A 16631-nucleotide genomic window follows, 5' to 3' on the forward strand; every position below is an offset into this window, starting at 1 on the left:
TACATCCCCAGCTCCTTAGCATCACTTAAAAAAAATACAAACACACGTAAATTTGTATGTAAGTTCTAAGGTACTCTATAGGTTTAGAGGTAACTGAACAAATCCACATTTGCCTTTTTGAAGGGCAATCATCTACTCGGAAGAGCCCAAGCTTTGGATATCCTTTCTTACCGCCACAAAGAATACCCATGTTGATGTCTGAGAATTTTAATGTGACCCATATTATATTACAAATTGTCTTTTAAACTGATACTAAGTATAATTCACAGTATGCTAGGCTACTGAAAAACAAAAACCTGACTTACTAAAGATATATATATATATATATATGCTTACATTTACATAGTAAGATCTTTGAAGAGGGGACTAGGATATTACTAAGGTAAAGCTCTCCTATTTCATTATCTTTCTCTTTTGTTACTTGTTACTGTGACCTTATTATTGTTAGAAGCAAAGGGCTTAATAGATGTTGATGTTACTAGCAATCACAGTGGAATAAGAGCAATAAATAAGACAATCTTCAAACTTCCCAAAGAAAGGAGCACACAGAGACTCAGTTCAGGTCTTCTTCAGGGTCTTTAGCTTCTCCCACCCACTGTTCCAGACTCCCTAGGCAACAGGCTATGGAAGACGAGGGGTATTGTTTAACTGTTCTCTGGCTAATGAACATGATTCTGGTACCATGATCAGAACCTCATTCCTACGTTCCTAAAAGGGTATTGATAGTGATTACATACTTGCTACTCTTTAATAGATGATGGCCAGGTTAGCTGACATTCCTACTCAGATATGGTCAACTTTTTGAGCCAAAGATATATATCAAAGCAATGGGTAATGACTGACCTGAATTCTCTCTCTTAAATAATCTTTCATTTTATTGCTTCTCCTTTTTCCAAGTTTCCTTCTTTCTTGATATTAAGTTGAAGTCAGTGGTGCCTGATAAACTAACAGTCCAAGATCATACTGTTCTCTGCCTGTAACTGTTATCTGCCTAGATAGTTAATGTGCTAACATAGGAATAAAAACTGAAAGACATACCCCAAGACCATTAGTTATGACATAGCTACACTTGAAGGAACAATTCAAGAGATCTCTTGTTAACTTCTGTAGCAAAGCTCCACCAGAACCGAAGGAAACATTTTCAATACTCCACTTTTTTTGTTTCATGCCTTCTACAATCTAGATTTAAAAAGAGACAGACAAAAACCTAAGTAATTTGGAAGAGGACAGTAATCATTTTCAAAGGGGAATATTAATGAATGAAGCATCCTATAGCTATTTTGTAACAGTCAATAATTAGGCAAGAATAAGGCCTAAACAGTTAAATTCCACATTTTCTTTTTAAAGGCCATTCACCCCGAAATGGCAGCCTAAGATGTGTACGTGTAGAAGGAGGAGATTTTATTCAGTTCTTGAATTTGTATTGTTGTCATCATTGTGGATGGGTTGGGAGAGTGAAGGAAATGAGATGGAGTGAGAAAAATGGCTGTAATTATCTTAGGATTCTGAATCAATCTGTCTTATCCACCTCCTTGAGTTACTGCCTAGATGACATCAGCAAAAGCAATGAGACCAAAACATTTCTCTAGGGATGACTGTCATAAGACATCGTGTTGTAACAGAGTCACGCTGCATGCTATAGGTAATGGACATGTAAGTCAATGATTGTTGGTGGCAAAGAGTATAAAATAATACTCTTCCCTCCACATAAACACCTGTGATACTGGTAGAGTTCTTTTACTCTGGCTGGTGTTGCAGTGGATGTTCTAGGCATTACGATTTACGACTGGATCATTTTGGGGAGAATGATTATCTACAAGTCAGTTCTGGTGGTTAAAAGTAGTTCTTTCAAGGGACATAAGATTTAAAAGCTGCAGTGAAGATTGCCATTTGTATTTCTCCTGAATAGGGCTTATTTACATCTTCCTACTATTTAACAAATCCAATCACTTTTAAGAAGGCAGCAACTGATATTTAGTAACCATTCCTTGCATTTCATGAAAACAGCCAAGAAGTAAGTAGATGAACTAGTTCTGTTTTATTTTAAGAATTCTCAAAAGTGAACAGAAAACGGTAAGTTTAATATGTGAATCATTAGTATAAATTTACCACATTCCCGCAAATGCCAATAGTCTCAACTGGCCATTTCTCTTTAGAAACAAAGCCCCAAGCACCTTTATCTTCTAACAAACCTACACTGAGAAATGCAACTTCATTTTAATATTCCAACCACCTAATTCTACCTTTTTGTACTAGAAGAATGGGTTTTTTAAATAGAAGAATCAAGATGGAAACACATGTAATTTATTTTAAAGTGGCTTCTTTAGCTTGTACGCAAATTCAGCCTCGTGTCTTTGTTATTGTATCCAAATCCAAAGATATCCAACCTAGGCTCCTAAATTCAGATTTTTCAGAGATAACTATAAACAAAGTGATGAGAGAAATGCAGAGAAAACGAAAAGGGAGGAAAAGAAAGATAAACAGAAGATAAAATGGTTTGAGTGAAATATAGTAAAAACAGTGTCAGACCTGTCACTGATTTCAGAAGCACATGTGGAAATGACAAAGACCACCTAATATCATTATCACTGTATTTCAGGTCAAGTTTCTTCATCAGAAGTTATAGAAGTTGAGATAAGATGGAGCTAAAGTGAATTTTTCTATTGGGAAATTATAACTAAGCAAAATTTCTTAAAACCATTTATAAAAATCAGAAGGAAATCTGATTAGATATAAATTGATAAAATATTACTCTTAGATATTTTTTATTGAGTAATACATTTTCACATTTCATACCAAGGTATCTACCTTAACTGAGGATTCATATTATGATATTAAAATTTAAGTATTTTTTCTTATGACCATTTAATTCATATGTTCCAATCTGCAAGTGCTTTTGCAGTATCTTATGAATACTGGTCAAAAAATAATTTTTTCCTTTGAAGGTTTACATAAAACCAATGTCTTCTATTAAGTATATGGACCAAAGCTATAACATATAAGGGAATTATTCAAGAAATGTGGAGAAAAAGATTCTAGGAGAAGAATAGTAGAATAGCTGAAAAGGAAGAAAGAGGAAAAAAGTGTTGACCTATGCATAAAATAGTAAGATATAAATAAGCCTAGAAAGAAAAATGTTTAAAATATGTTGGACAAATGTATTTCCTCTCGCCAATTCTGGGAATTCAATACTATTGTAATGTCATTAATGAAACACTCCAATGGAGAGATTTCAATGACACCCTAGGAGATTGAATCCCAAAGACTTAAACAGGAAGAGAAGATGGACACTTTGTATTCTGTCTAATACAAAAGCAGATTTATTTTGGTTCACAGTGTTAACACAAAAACTTAGAATGGGGTTACACTATAAACCTCATGGTATGTCACAGGGAGACCTGTAAATGGCAAAGTCTTCAGAGAGAAACTGATAGCTTTTTTTGCTAGATAAATTCCTTTTCCTACTTCTACAAACATTTGCTTGACCCACTTTCAATATGAATAAATCAAGTACTGTTCCTTAGTTTAAAGCAACAGGTTCAGTTTCTTTATGATATTCTCTTATCCCATGAATACATATGCATCAACATAAAACTGTTTAATTCTGACTGTTCTGTTTAAGGTTTATCAGTGCCAAAGAGAATTTGTTTCAGTATTCAACCTCTTGTTTGTGTAGTTAAAAAATAAGCCAAAGTTTTAATGATTCCCAGCTTTAACAACATATATACATTCTAAAAGTTCACTTGAAAAACAAACAAGGGGGAAAAATAAAGGAGAGAAAGAGCTTTAGTTTTTAGAAATAAGTTCAAATATCTGATTGAACAACCCAACCTAGACAGGTGACCACTGGAACAAAGGACTGACACAAGCAATGGCAAGAGCTCCTGGCTAATAGGGTTTCTGGAACGGGTATAGAACTCGGCCTGTATTATTTCACTGAGAGAAACACTTATCAGGGTACCTGTTACATTGCTTCAAATGCAAGTATAGTAGTCAGATGGTACCAAGGCAAGTAATTGTCAGTTGAGTGGACAATAGCAATTAAATGTGTATACTGGGATTTCTATACTCAAGGCTCTTCATCTTTTCACCCTAGACTTTTCTTCTTTCCTTTACCCGTGAATTCTCTTAAGGTCCCAATATCCAATGTCTTAGAGAAGCTGAGGGAGGTCCCATGTAAGCAACACAGTTTGGGAGAATAGGTGGAAGAAACCTTATTTCTATTATTGCAAGAGAGATCTATTTCAGATCTCACTTTGGAACTCCAAAGACACCCATGACCAGTGTATACTGTCTGTATACACCATGGTTCTCCTTTTCAAATCAACCTTTGGAAAACTACTTATAATCTGGGTATGGACTTTAACCACAAACTTTGGTTTTTTTTTGCAGGCCTAGGGATCAAACCCAGGGCTTTGTATATGCTAGGCAAGTGCTCTACCACTGAGCTACAACCCTAGATGTTCCAAATCGAAAATCCTCTAATTATTTGTGTTACACAGCTATATACCACTTGAGACTGGCATATATCAAAATGACAGAGGTTTATGATAGTAGACAGTCCATGTGATATTGTTAATAGTATTCTTAATTTTTATGGAGTATGTAAGCTATTAGCTGAAATGAAATTATGGTTCTTAATCTTATTTTGGAAACAAAGGAGGCAAAAGTTTTAACAAAATAGAGCATGCTATTTAGTTAAGTGTAATAATAATAGTGATGACAGTCAAAACTTAATTTAGAAGTAACAAAACTATTATAGTTTCTGAAAAAGCACCCATTAACACCATTCAAATTTTATTTTGCTAAGAGTATATGATGCTCCATTCTATGAAAACTCTGACCTGTATGAGCAATCAAGGCATTCTGTTTTATGTTGTAAGGAATATTCTGTGACCCAAGTGTTGCTCATTCTTTTTGGGCGTGAGGGCGAGCACTGGGGTTTGAACTTAGGGTTTCACATATGCTAGGCAGGCACCAGCTCTTTTTTGTGTTGTATATTTCTGAGACGGGGTCTCGCAAACTATGTGCCTGGGTTGATTCTGAACCACGATCCTCCTCATCTCTGCCTCCTGATTACCTAGGATTACAGGCGTGAGTCACGACATTTTGTTTCTTAGTGATAACCTCTTTATGATTATCATTCAGGGTGGCCAATGAGGACTGGAGAAGTATGCTGTGGCTGGTGTTTCTATATTTTAAGCTATTATTTCAAATTTTAAACAAAGCACAGCAAAGACATACCACCATAAACACTTCAAGTGTAAGACTCATAATTGTATTTACACTATCCATGTTTATGAAATAAAAAGGAATTACAAGGATTTTCTTATTAGAACTTTTAATATAAAATACATACCTCTTGTAAGGTATTAATATCTACTCCATCCCCTTGAATAACTCTAAGATAAGGTGGCAGCAACTTATAGCCCTTTGAGTTCTCCGTAACAGGAAACTTCTTACCTAAAATATCTAATACCTGTAAGAAAGAACACACATACAAGACAAATAACTGAAACTGGAAAAAAATATAAAAGTTTTCCAAAGTTAAAAAATGATTTACCTTGTTAGATAATCTTGAGAATATAAAAATTCAATTACTTAAAACATTTTATACTACTGTATATAAAGCTTCTAACATGATCCTTTTTGATGTTAGAAATAGGCATGTTCTTTCCTATCAAATTTATTTATAGCATAAGGTAGCTCAAAACTAGTTTTTTCCTTCACATCTTTAGATTATACAGATTCAAGAAAAACATCCACTAGATTAACACATACGTATTTTAAAGGAGTATGTAAGTATTTTTCAGGAAAACTTGGTGAGATACAAAAGTTCTACAATGCATATTCCCTTTCCCAAACAATAACATCCTTTTCCTAAATAAGTTGCTTAAAGATCCTAACAATGAGAAAACTCCATGTACATGACTCAGTTTATTCCTATAACTAACTGTAATAAAAATGTGAAACCTGTTTAGTTGGGTAAAACTAAATATTTAAGGCTAAGTCAAGAAGTTTAATACTGGCACATCATTTAACAGAATTAAAAGACCTCCCTGTACCTATGTCTCCCCCTCCTCAGGGGGATTGATCATCATTACCTCCTCAGGGTAATTGCTCATTAGCTGAAAAATACAGTGGTAAAGTAGGAAGGCTGCAGCCAAAAGACCTACACTGGATACCTGGGCTTTTTATTTTACATTTGTGTGACCTTGAGCAACTCTCTGTTTCTTCTTTAAAACAGACAGTAATATTTATCGTAGGGTAATTTGACAAGACTAAATGACACTTTCAATGTAAAGCACCTAACACAGTATTTTTCTAGTGGTAGGCATCAATTAATACCTGCTATTACTAGTGCTTTATTAAGAAGGCAAACTGAATCTTGATCCTAAAAAAAATACAACATTGCTACATTAAGAATCAATGGTATTTTAAGAACCACTACCTCAAAAGTATTTTTAAATTATTTGTATTCCTTATCACCCTGCACATATATCTCCTACTAACAACTTCAAAAGTGCAACGGTGACTTGTAACAAAAGAAATAAACCACAAATAAACTTGATGACCAAATCACAGGGCCTTATGGTAATGGTATTAATTTTGAAGGCATGTAAGAAATAATCTATCCAGTAGTACCTACTGACAGTATATAAATAACCCATAACATAACTCTTAGTATCCTTTCTCTATTATTGTGTGACCTTGGGCAAATCTATTATTCTCTCTCTTTGGATTGTAACTCTAAAAATAAGGAGATTGGTCCAGAAAGGTCTGAAATGGTGCGAATATAAATGAAATTAAAAGTAGTGTTGATGCGGTTGGTCTATAGGCATTTTAATAATCAAGTTAGATATTAAAATTTACCTTTAATACAGTGTCAAGAGGATTTCCAGAATCAGGTCTGATTATTAGTGGTGCCTCTGTACTTCTTGATACTATTAAATGTCTTAGATCTTCACCCCATATTTTTTCACACGCATTATAAATGTCATAGCTATCGCTGACCACAGATACGGGCACTGATGAAAACTGTGTTACTATATGTTCAAAAGCATCTTTTTCATGGTCTTTCCCCCAAGCTGTTATGGTACTAGAAAACAAAATAAAATATGTATTTACTTAGGCAGACACATTATCTATTCCTGAAGCACCATTAACCCATTATTTTACATTTACTATATGACATCAATGTTACAGAGAAGGCGAACGATTTAGTTTAAGGAATACACATCATATGGCAAAAAACAGTATTTGACTAAATGATCCCTTGATCAATTTGTTTTTAACACTACAAGTAACCATATTCTGTTTCAACAGTCATTAAGTTATTTAGCTTTTAAATCACATTCAACCAATTTAAACTTTTTAAAAAATAAATCTGGTATCCCTGAATCTACTCATTTAAAATCAGCGAGGATCTCCTGAATGCCCTCCATACTTCATGTCATGATGTTAAAAACAATGAACACATAACCCCATTATTTTGTTAGGCAATCCAAGAACTATGAATTTCTGAAGTCACATACCAACAACAGCAGCAATATATATTTTGTCTTTTTTACTTTTCAAAATCTTAGAGGCAGTTATTTATACTATACCATTTATTTATAGTCGACTAACTCTGCCTGTTAAATCTTCAAATAGCCAGTAACAGTCACTTATTTCACTTACAGGTTACCTATCACTAATTAATATATGTCTAAGGAATAAGAATTTTAATATTTAGTTTGAGCAAAACATAATTTAGATGGGAAATAAAGTATGAAGATTTTTATTAGGCAAGAATGACTATCATGATTTTTGCAATGTCCTCAATAATGATTTTTCTTAGTGAATTAATATTTAATGTGCAATTTTAAGTATTTGGTTAATTATAATGTAAGCAATCAAAATATTATTAAATAGAATTTAATCACGAGTTGGAAAATTACTATTTCCTTATACCAAACAATCTTTCTCCCTACTTTTTCAGTCTTGACCTCTACCCTGCTCTCCTCAGTAGATAGCCCATTTATTATAAAGTTGGTGTAAGTATAAGCTTACCTCAAAACTGTTTAAAGAGCTTGTTACAATTTTGATCTGGACTGTCCCTCAAATGCTCATGTGTTTGAAGGCTTGGTTCCCAGCTGGTGGTGCTACTGGGAGGTGGTGGGACCTAGTTAGAGGAAGGTCAATGGGGACATGCCCTTGAATGGGATACTGGGATCCTAGCCCTTCCTCCCCTACTCTCTTTGTTTCCCAGCAGCTATGAGGTGAGTAGCTTTGCTCCACCATGCCTTCCCCACCAGGATGAAATCCTGACTTACAATGAAGGGGCTAGGTAACTGTGAGCTGAATCCATGAGCCAAAATAAATCTTAGTTCAACCTTTCTCACATAAAATCTACCTTGATTTTCTCAGGTATTTCTTCATAGTGACAGAAAGTTGACTAACAGAACTATACTAATTTAAGTCTGAAATTGATATCTTACACAATTTACTTTTTTTTCTAAAGGATTGGAGTAAATACCTTTTCTCACATTGTCAATGGTTTTGGGTTGTCGGAAGTAGCTTAGATATACTTCAGGACTATAAACACGGAGCTACGCTGAGACTACTTGTCTGAAATTGAGAAAGGGTTGATTTATATAAATCTCGTTTCATAGAGAATGCTCCTCTTAGAAAACAGAGGCTGTCAGTAGATGTGATGTCATTTCTCTACTTCACATAAGCATATCCAGGCTAAAAGGAAAAGTTAAGGGTGAAGAAAGGCCCTGTCCTCACATGCAGAATTGCTAGTGTCCTCTTTTTAAGGGAGAGATTTAGTAACTCAGTGATCAGCAACAGTGGACAGCTTTACAAGAGTGAATACCTACAGTTAAGATGTCACTATAAATGCAGCTACCATTTACTAAAGTTGTATCAATAGTCACCTAACTTTGCAACTTGTGTGTATCATGTCTAGCAAACAATTGTCAATTTTCAGTCCTCATCTTACTTGCTTTCTCCATGGTATGTGAACTTTCCTCAAGCTTTCTTTTCTCTTGACTTGAATGACATCTTCCACATTTCAATTGTTTGGAATTTCCCCATTTCTATGATGCTTCTTCAGTCTCCCCCAGATGCTGTGCTCTCCTTCTTCCATCTGACCTGGCACTTGTCTCTCTCTGTAACACCTCCCTGTGTGAAACACTCAAAGTGTTCAAAATACTCCAGTGATAAGAGTTCTCAGTATCTGTATGATAGAACATGTCTTTCCTCTGAGTTCCAGATCTACTTTGTTAGGTAGGAGGTAATGTCTTCATTTCATCATCCCAGGGACAAGTCCTATGGCCCACACTGCACAATCCCACTGAAACACCTACTTTTCCAGTATAGTGTTCATATGGAGATCATAAATGTTTGTTGTATTTGAGTGAATTTTACCCATTCTATTGCCCACTTTACTTCAAGCATCAAATTAGGTAGCTTTCCAAATTTTGAGGAAAAAAGTTATGTAACTGAATTATTTCTATGTCCAGACTCCTGAGTTCTCTTATTTGGAAGTTATTTTAGATGTTAGCATTTATCCTCAATGGCATTCTGTTGCAAAAGTTAGCTCTTCCTTTGTTTGACTGGATGAAGAAACTGAAGCACTCTTAAATATGAGGAAGTCAAATAGAGTAAATATTTTAAGACCATAAAAATATACTGGATGTTCACTCGGTGCCCACCTACAAGTGTCCTTTTCATTTTGCCCTGAAAGTCCAAAAGAAGGTATTATCCTTATTCTCAGATTCATGGTACCCTAATGTCATTGCTCTGAAACACTATCAGTGAAGAATATACTATGTGATTACAATATTTTAAAAAAGATGTATATGTACATATGCCCCGAATTACTCTAAACCTAAAACTTTTATCTGTTAATGACACCCTTAGTTCTTCCTGTCCATGAAACTTACGAAAGGCCCTGCCAATTTAACAGTGCTCATAAATGTTAGCTGCATCTTCTTTCTCTTAAACCCTAACTCAAATCATCAAGTTTTAGCAATTTTATCTCCTAAGCTATTGCTCATGTTTATCTACTTTTCATCCACTGAGTTACTTGGTTTTGGATCTCATTTCCTGAAGACTTTTAAGATTCCTATAAAAGCCTAGCTTCTGTTCTTTCTTTATAGTCCATATTCTGTTATCAAAATAATCTAAAATCTGTATCTGGTAACATTTATTTACTCAAAAACTTGAGGTCCTGATGTCATCCAAAAATGCCAATTAAGAATAAGCTAGCATGATATTCACATAGTTACACACAGCATCAAAATAAACTTGAAGGATCTTATTAACCCTAACCTGTCCTCTCAATCTACTTTATCTGCTCTACAGAATTTGCTTTAGCCCTTATTCCCTGAACAGTCTTCTCTTTTGTCACAATGCTTAACGCATGGTAAACATGCAAAATATATTACTTACAGAATGAATTATCATCCAATAGATACTTTAGATTTTATCATTTCTTTAAGAAGTCAAGATTTCACATTCTATTTCTATAAAAGCTTTCTTTCTTTTTTTTTTTGTTTTTTGGTGGCAATGGAGTTTGAACTCAGGACCTTGAGCCATGCCCTCAGCCTTATAAAAACTTTCTTGATCCTGTTAGTAGAGTATGATCTTTCTTTCTTGCTTTGTACCACTAGTGCATCTTCATGATGCCTCTTTAAAAGCACATAACCAATAGAGCAGAATGTTAATAGTAGACTATCTTTATCCTGAGGATGGCGTCAGTTTTTCTATACTTTACAGCACCCAGCAGACTGCCCTGCACATGAAAGCTGGTCAGTTAATATAATCAGATAATAACAATGCTCAGCTTTATTCTAAACTCTCTGTTAAGTTTTAGTACCCTGCAACTTCCAAATATGAGAACTTAATAAACATTCCTGAATAATTTAATAAATAACTTTGTTATATGAACCAAAAGTAAGGTTTGATATGCATTAAAAAGACTCTCAATAAAGGCAGCTTTAGGACAATAACAGCTGTAGTCTTGATTACAATTTCCTTCTAGTTGGGGATTACTTCCTTTTTTGCTCTTAATAAAATAGAGAAAGAATTTGAACACTCTTCTTTCATCAAAAGAGCTTACTTGCTTATCTACATTTGCAGGTATTGGGCCCAGATGACAATTTCCAGGACAAAAATAGGGCAGGTCATGTAAAAAAAAACAAACAGGGAAAGAGACTAGTTCTTGTAGTGCTTCCAGACTTCATTTAATCAAAAAACAAAACAAAACAACAAACCTATCAGTATATGGCAGCACAGCAAGTGAAAAAAATTCCTTAAAGTTTTGGCAATGTAAGTGTTAGATCTCATGGAGGCCAGGAAGGTACTCTGCCACTTGAGTTACATCTCCCATCCCAGCCTTTTTGCTTTCGTTTTTTTCAGGTATGGTTTTGCATTTTTTTCCCCAGAGGTGGTATGCACTGCAATCCTCCTACTTATGCCTCCCATGTAGCTGGGATGACAGGTGTACCCACCACACCCAGCTTTTCATTGAGAAGGGGTCAGCTAACTTTTTTTCTGGGCTGATCTAGAAATGCAATCCTCCAGATTTCCACCACCTGAGTATCTGGGATTACAGGCATGAGCCACAATGCCCAGCCCTAGTACTAATCTTTACACAAAGTATAAATACTGAATTTATATTGCCTGAGTTCACAAAGGTTTACTGTAGCACCTGGCTCTGCAGTTAAAGCAAAACACCACTGAGTTACAAATACCAAACTAAAAAAACATTAGGTCTTGGAAAAAAAAATTAATAAGAGGATGAAAACAAATAGAATTTTACCTGTGCTCTGCTGCTGGAACAGAATAGCCTGGAACACGATCTTTTGTTCCATAATATTTTTTAATTAAGGCAATTCCCGCTACTGTGTCTGTTCCTTTGAAATTAACCAAATGAGCAGACGCCCCTATGCCAGCAGTCTGGAAAATTAACCATAAACGAAAATTCAAGAAAGAAAACAAAACAAATTTGCAACCTCTATTTCCCATCACTCTCTTCCTTTATCCTGTGCTTGTGCTTCTTTGCAGCATTCATTATTTGTATTGGTATGTATTTATTATGTCTGTCTGTTCATCCTTCCAACTAATAATAAAGGACTGAAATGTGTGCTCATCGACCTTGGAACAGAGGTTGACACACAGTAGATACTTAATATGTATCTGTTGACTGAATCTTCAGAATTTCAAAAGGTGGACTACTTAGAATCAAGGTCAATCCCAACAAATGTCTTGAAACTGTAAACTTAACCACTGTAAGTAAACTTACACTTACTCTACCACTGTAAACTTACAGTGGTACTCTAACTGACAATCTACATTTTATTAAATGAAGTTCATTTCAGTTTCTTACCTCTTGGGAGGAGACTCCTCTGTAGCCAAAATCATGTAATTTGTATTCCAGACCATCTAAGTCACCAGAAGTTTCTAACAAATATTTTGCTAATATTTTCTTCTGTTCTCTAGAATTTGTGGCCACTGTGATTGGATACCAGGACTGAACAAGAATAGTCTGTAACAACAAAATTAAACACAAATATTAACACAAAATACTGGGTTCTTTTTGAGGAAAATCCTAGCTTTCTTAGGAGGGATGTTGTGGACTATTAAAGTATCAATTAGACATTTAAACCAAACAGTAGGAAGCCTCCATGTGCATTTCAGATATACTACATAGCTGAGCTCTCAAATCAGTAGTAGAGAAGATAAGCCTACCATGGCCTTAATAGTAGAGAACCTCAAAAATTACAAAGTTTCTATCCAAAGTACCAAAGAATACACCACACACACACACACACACACACACACACACACACACACACACACACACGTACGTTGGTGGGACTGGGGCTTGAACTCAGGGGTTTACACTTGCAAAGTAGGTAAAGCTAATAATATTTTGAAAGACTGTGATGAAGGACAAATTTTTCAAACAATTCAATCTGTTATAGACTGACAGTTTGATAAGATATACTCACATTTACCATAACAAATTGCCTTAAGATTTTTTTGTTTTTGGCAATCCTCAGGTTCGAGCTCAAGGCCCTGAGCTTACTAGGTAGGTGCTCTACACTTAAGCCATGTGCCTACCCCTTTTTGCTTTAGATTATTTTTCAGATAGGTCTCATTTTTTGCCCAGGGCAGCCTTGGTCCATGATCCTCCTACCTGTGGCCTTTCATGTAGCTGGGATGACAGGAACACACCATCACTGCCTGGTTTGTTTGTTGAGATGAGAGTCTTGCTAACTATTTGCCTGGGCTACAGAGAACAGGGATACTACAGATCTCTACCTCCTGAGTAGCTGGGATTATGGGTGTGAGCCAAGGTGCCCAGTTTCCATAAATTTTTAAATGCTTATTCTTCATTTCTGTATTTAATACAGACCTGCATCAAACAGGTCATGGATTGGCACTGGTTTAATAGACCTGGATCTAAGTTTTCCTTGGATCTTACTACTAGGTAAGTCATGTATTTGAGACCCTTTAGCTTAGCACTAGAGAATTCCATTCACTGACTTATGCTTTATATCCTTAGCTTTTATCAAAGTTTATTATAAGAAAATCTCATGAAATACTTTTGCATATGCTGTGTAATTTCAAGGTCAGTTTTTTCTTATGAATAGAGTGACTGTAAGTTCTCAAATGAGGAAGTGTTATGCTAAGTTCCTTCTAGTAAGAACTGTTTTTTAAGCTTTCCTTTTGTTCTTGACTTCCAGGAAACTCGAAGGAAAGTTTGATGCTTAATCATAGTAATCACACTTCTCCATTCTAGGATTAGAATTTGCTATTTTAATTTTCTAAGCCTTATAGCATGTTAGTACTCACAGTTTTAAATGTATTTTATAAAGAACTAAAATGGTAATGATGTCTGATCTGAGCTGAATAAAAAAGATACTTTATTTCTGATTTAAATTTTAGAAAAAAATCTTATGTCAGTTAAATGATTAGTAATAAGTAAAAACAAACAGATTATTGAACCTTAGACTTGCCAATTTGGTCATCTAAAGAAAAATATTGTAGCATTATACTCCTGTGATTAAGTAAGTATGAGTCTTGCAGCTCTTTTCCTAAAGAGCTAGAGTCTGCTTTCTCATCCCTTGATTCTGAGTTATACTTACAATTTGCTTTTGACCACAGGAATTTAGTGGAATTCATGCTGTATGACATCTAAGGTCCAGTTTCAAAGTTTTTGAAGCTCCTATTCTTATTCTCAAACTGTAAAGAAGCCTCAGCTATGGAGGAAGGCCCAGTCATCCCAGCTACCTGAGCTGAGGACATACAACTGGATGTGAGGCCACTGAAGACTGCCCAGTCCTAGCTGAGCCCTCAGCTGAATATGGGTGTGTGAATCCACGCAAGGCCAGCAAGAGAACATCCAGTGAACCACAGAATCAGGGGAAACAACAATGTGTTAAGTCACTAAATTTCGGAATACTTTGATATACAACAGAAAGCTGATACAACTCTTAACTTATATTCTATAGCCAATCACCTCCAATCTCTTACCATTCTCCTCTTTTGATACCACTACCAACATTCACAATTCTCCTGCCTCTAATCTTTAGCCTCTGTAACTACGTTCTTCATATTGTGTTCTTCCTAGTTATTCTAAAGCAAGTTTTATTCAGGTTGCATCATTCCTTACAAACCTACTATCAATAGGGAGAAAAAACCATATCAAACAGAATTGAGGTCTTCTAAAATCTTTCCATGTTTGGCTTCTGTAAGTTCATCTTTATACTGAAGTCTTCACTGGACTATGTGCCATTTTAGAAACACTATGTCATTCCCTCAGTTCTGCCTCCTCCTCATTAAATTCCTTAGACTGAATTAACCTATTTTTTTTGGGGGGGGGTACCAACTCAGTATTAATTCTTCATGATATTAATGGCTAGTTCTGTCACCTCTCCCTCCCTCTTTTTAAAAAAATACCGTATCAATAGAAATACCAGGTTTAACATGCATAAAGGAAAGAAAACCAACGATGTCAGATTCTGAGTATCTATCACACTATCCTTTGAGCATGCCAGCAGTAATAAACCTCAAAGGCTGTTAATCAGACATATCTTACTCTGGTATTTGTGGCAAGCATTTTTTTTGGGGGGATGCATAGTACTTAGTATTAATTTGTTAAATCTAAATCAACCAAACTCAACATTTAATTCAACTAAGATATCAATTTTATCTAGGAGTATGAGAAAGATATAAAACATAACGTGAAAAAACTCGCTGAGTTATAAAGGTAGAAGATTTGACCTTACCCCTCGAAAAATGCCAGGGAAGGAAGGAGAGAAATAACTATCAGACACAGTGATCCTTCACATCACCATTTCCTTTCCACAGTCCAACAAAATCAGCTTAAATTATACTCTTAATAAAATCACTCCCCTTTAAAAAAGATCACTGTAGGTGTAAGCAAGGGAGAAAAGTCAGGTTAGTTTGGGTTAATCCAAGGTCTAATGAAGTAGGCCTTGTTGGAAATTTTTCCAAAACAGCAAGTTGCCCACACATTAAGGTAAGTGTTTATTACCATTTCACTGTGCAAGATAAGGACTTTACAGAATGTGAGATGATGTGGCAGAGAAGAAAGTCCATACCTATGCTGTTTACCTATCTGTTCACCTCTCGGGCCTCAGTTTCCACATCTGTAAAATGTCATCAGTGTAATCATTTTTAAATCATCTGTCTTTTTCATACCAGAAAGGTGTTATTTTGTTTTTTTGGTAAAAGAGAGGGTAAGTTTAACCCAATGTACATGTTCCTCTACCTTCTCCATATGCCTAAGACAATTTGCAGAACTCCTATGCTCTCTTAAACTTGTTTTGAAATTTGCTGAGGGGACCAAGGTTTCTTCTGGCACCAATACTAACTCAGGAGAGTACAATAACTTTGAGCATACACTGAAGAAGGCAACTGAAAGTAATACTACTTGGTGCTGTTATTTAAAACATTTTAAACCAGGAACATCTTCAAGTTTGTTGGATCTGCTAACAGATGTCAAACATAAGGTGACTGATAAAAGTAAGATGCATTTCCTCAACCCTCACAAGAAAAAGTCTATACTAGAGATTTGCCAATCAGAGTAATAGTATTAGACAATAAATTCTTGTGCCTTAGATAAAAATACCTACCTAGCACTGAAATGATTTAAAATAACATATTATTAATAGAAAAAGGTAGCTCAACATAAATTATTTCAGTTTTATAAACAAGGATCTATGTACATTTTTTAAACAAAAATACTGAATTTATCCTTAATAGTTTTTTATTAAAAATGGCATTTATTTACTTGCCTACAAACTACCACTCTAAGTCATCTGATATAAAATGTTTTGCTTTGTGGGCTGGGGGCATGGCTCAAGGGGCAGAGCACCTTCCTAGCAAGCACAAAGCACTGAGTTCAAACTCTAGTGCCACCAGAAAAACCCCAAAACAAAACCAAAATGTTTTACTTTGTGGTTTAAAAACAAAAATTTCTTTTTAAGACTCGTGTTTTAAGAGGATTAAGAAAACTCCACATAACCAAGGTAGAATAGTAACTAGTTACTACTTGCATAAATATCTGCTATACGGACATTCAGTTAGACATATATTGATGAAATCCT

The 16631-nt window shown here is 35.1% G+C and overlaps 1 protein-coding gene, 1 long non-coding RNA gene and 1 pseudogene across 2 annotated transcripts in view; 1 reads left to right on the forward strand and 2 right to left on the reverse strand.

Annotated features, from left to right (window-relative positions):
* LOC141420673 (uncharacterized) overlaps positions 1-16158 on the forward strand; it is a 38426-nt gene extending 22268 nt beyond the window's left edge. The window contains exons 2-3 of the long non-coding RNA XR_012445197.1: positions 13410-13486; positions 14164-16158. This is a non-coding gene — a long non-coding RNA (uncharacterized lncRNA). The remainder of the gene's footprint in view (positions 1-13409; positions 13487-14163) is intronic.
* Nampt (nicotinamide phosphoribosyltransferase) overlaps positions 1-16631 on the reverse strand; it is a 33255-nt gene that overhangs the window by 4890 nt on the left and 11734 nt on the right. Inside the window, exons 5-9 of the mRNA XM_020186436.2 lie at positions 12380-12538; positions 11813-11949; positions 6874-7099; positions 5360-5479; positions 1039-1179 (exon numbers count right to left, since the gene is read on the reverse strand). Coding sequence (XP_020042025.1) covers positions 1039-1179; positions 5360-5479; positions 6874-7099; positions 11813-11949; positions 12380-12538 — 783 coding nt within the window. The remainder of the gene's footprint in view (positions 1-1038; positions 1180-5359; positions 5480-6873; positions 7100-11812; positions 11950-12379; positions 12539-16631) is intronic.
* On the reverse strand, positions 14956-15080 carry LOC141421103 (small nucleolar RNA SNORA8; annotated as a pseudogene).

This window comes from Castor canadensis, chromosome 2 (genome assembly GCF_047511655.1).
Source record: "Castor canadensis chromosome 2, mCasCan1.hap1v2, whole genome shotgun sequence".
In the NCBI taxonomy this organism is placed as follows: domain Eukaryota; kingdom Metazoa; phylum Chordata; class Mammalia; order Rodentia; family Castoridae; genus Castor; species Castor canadensis.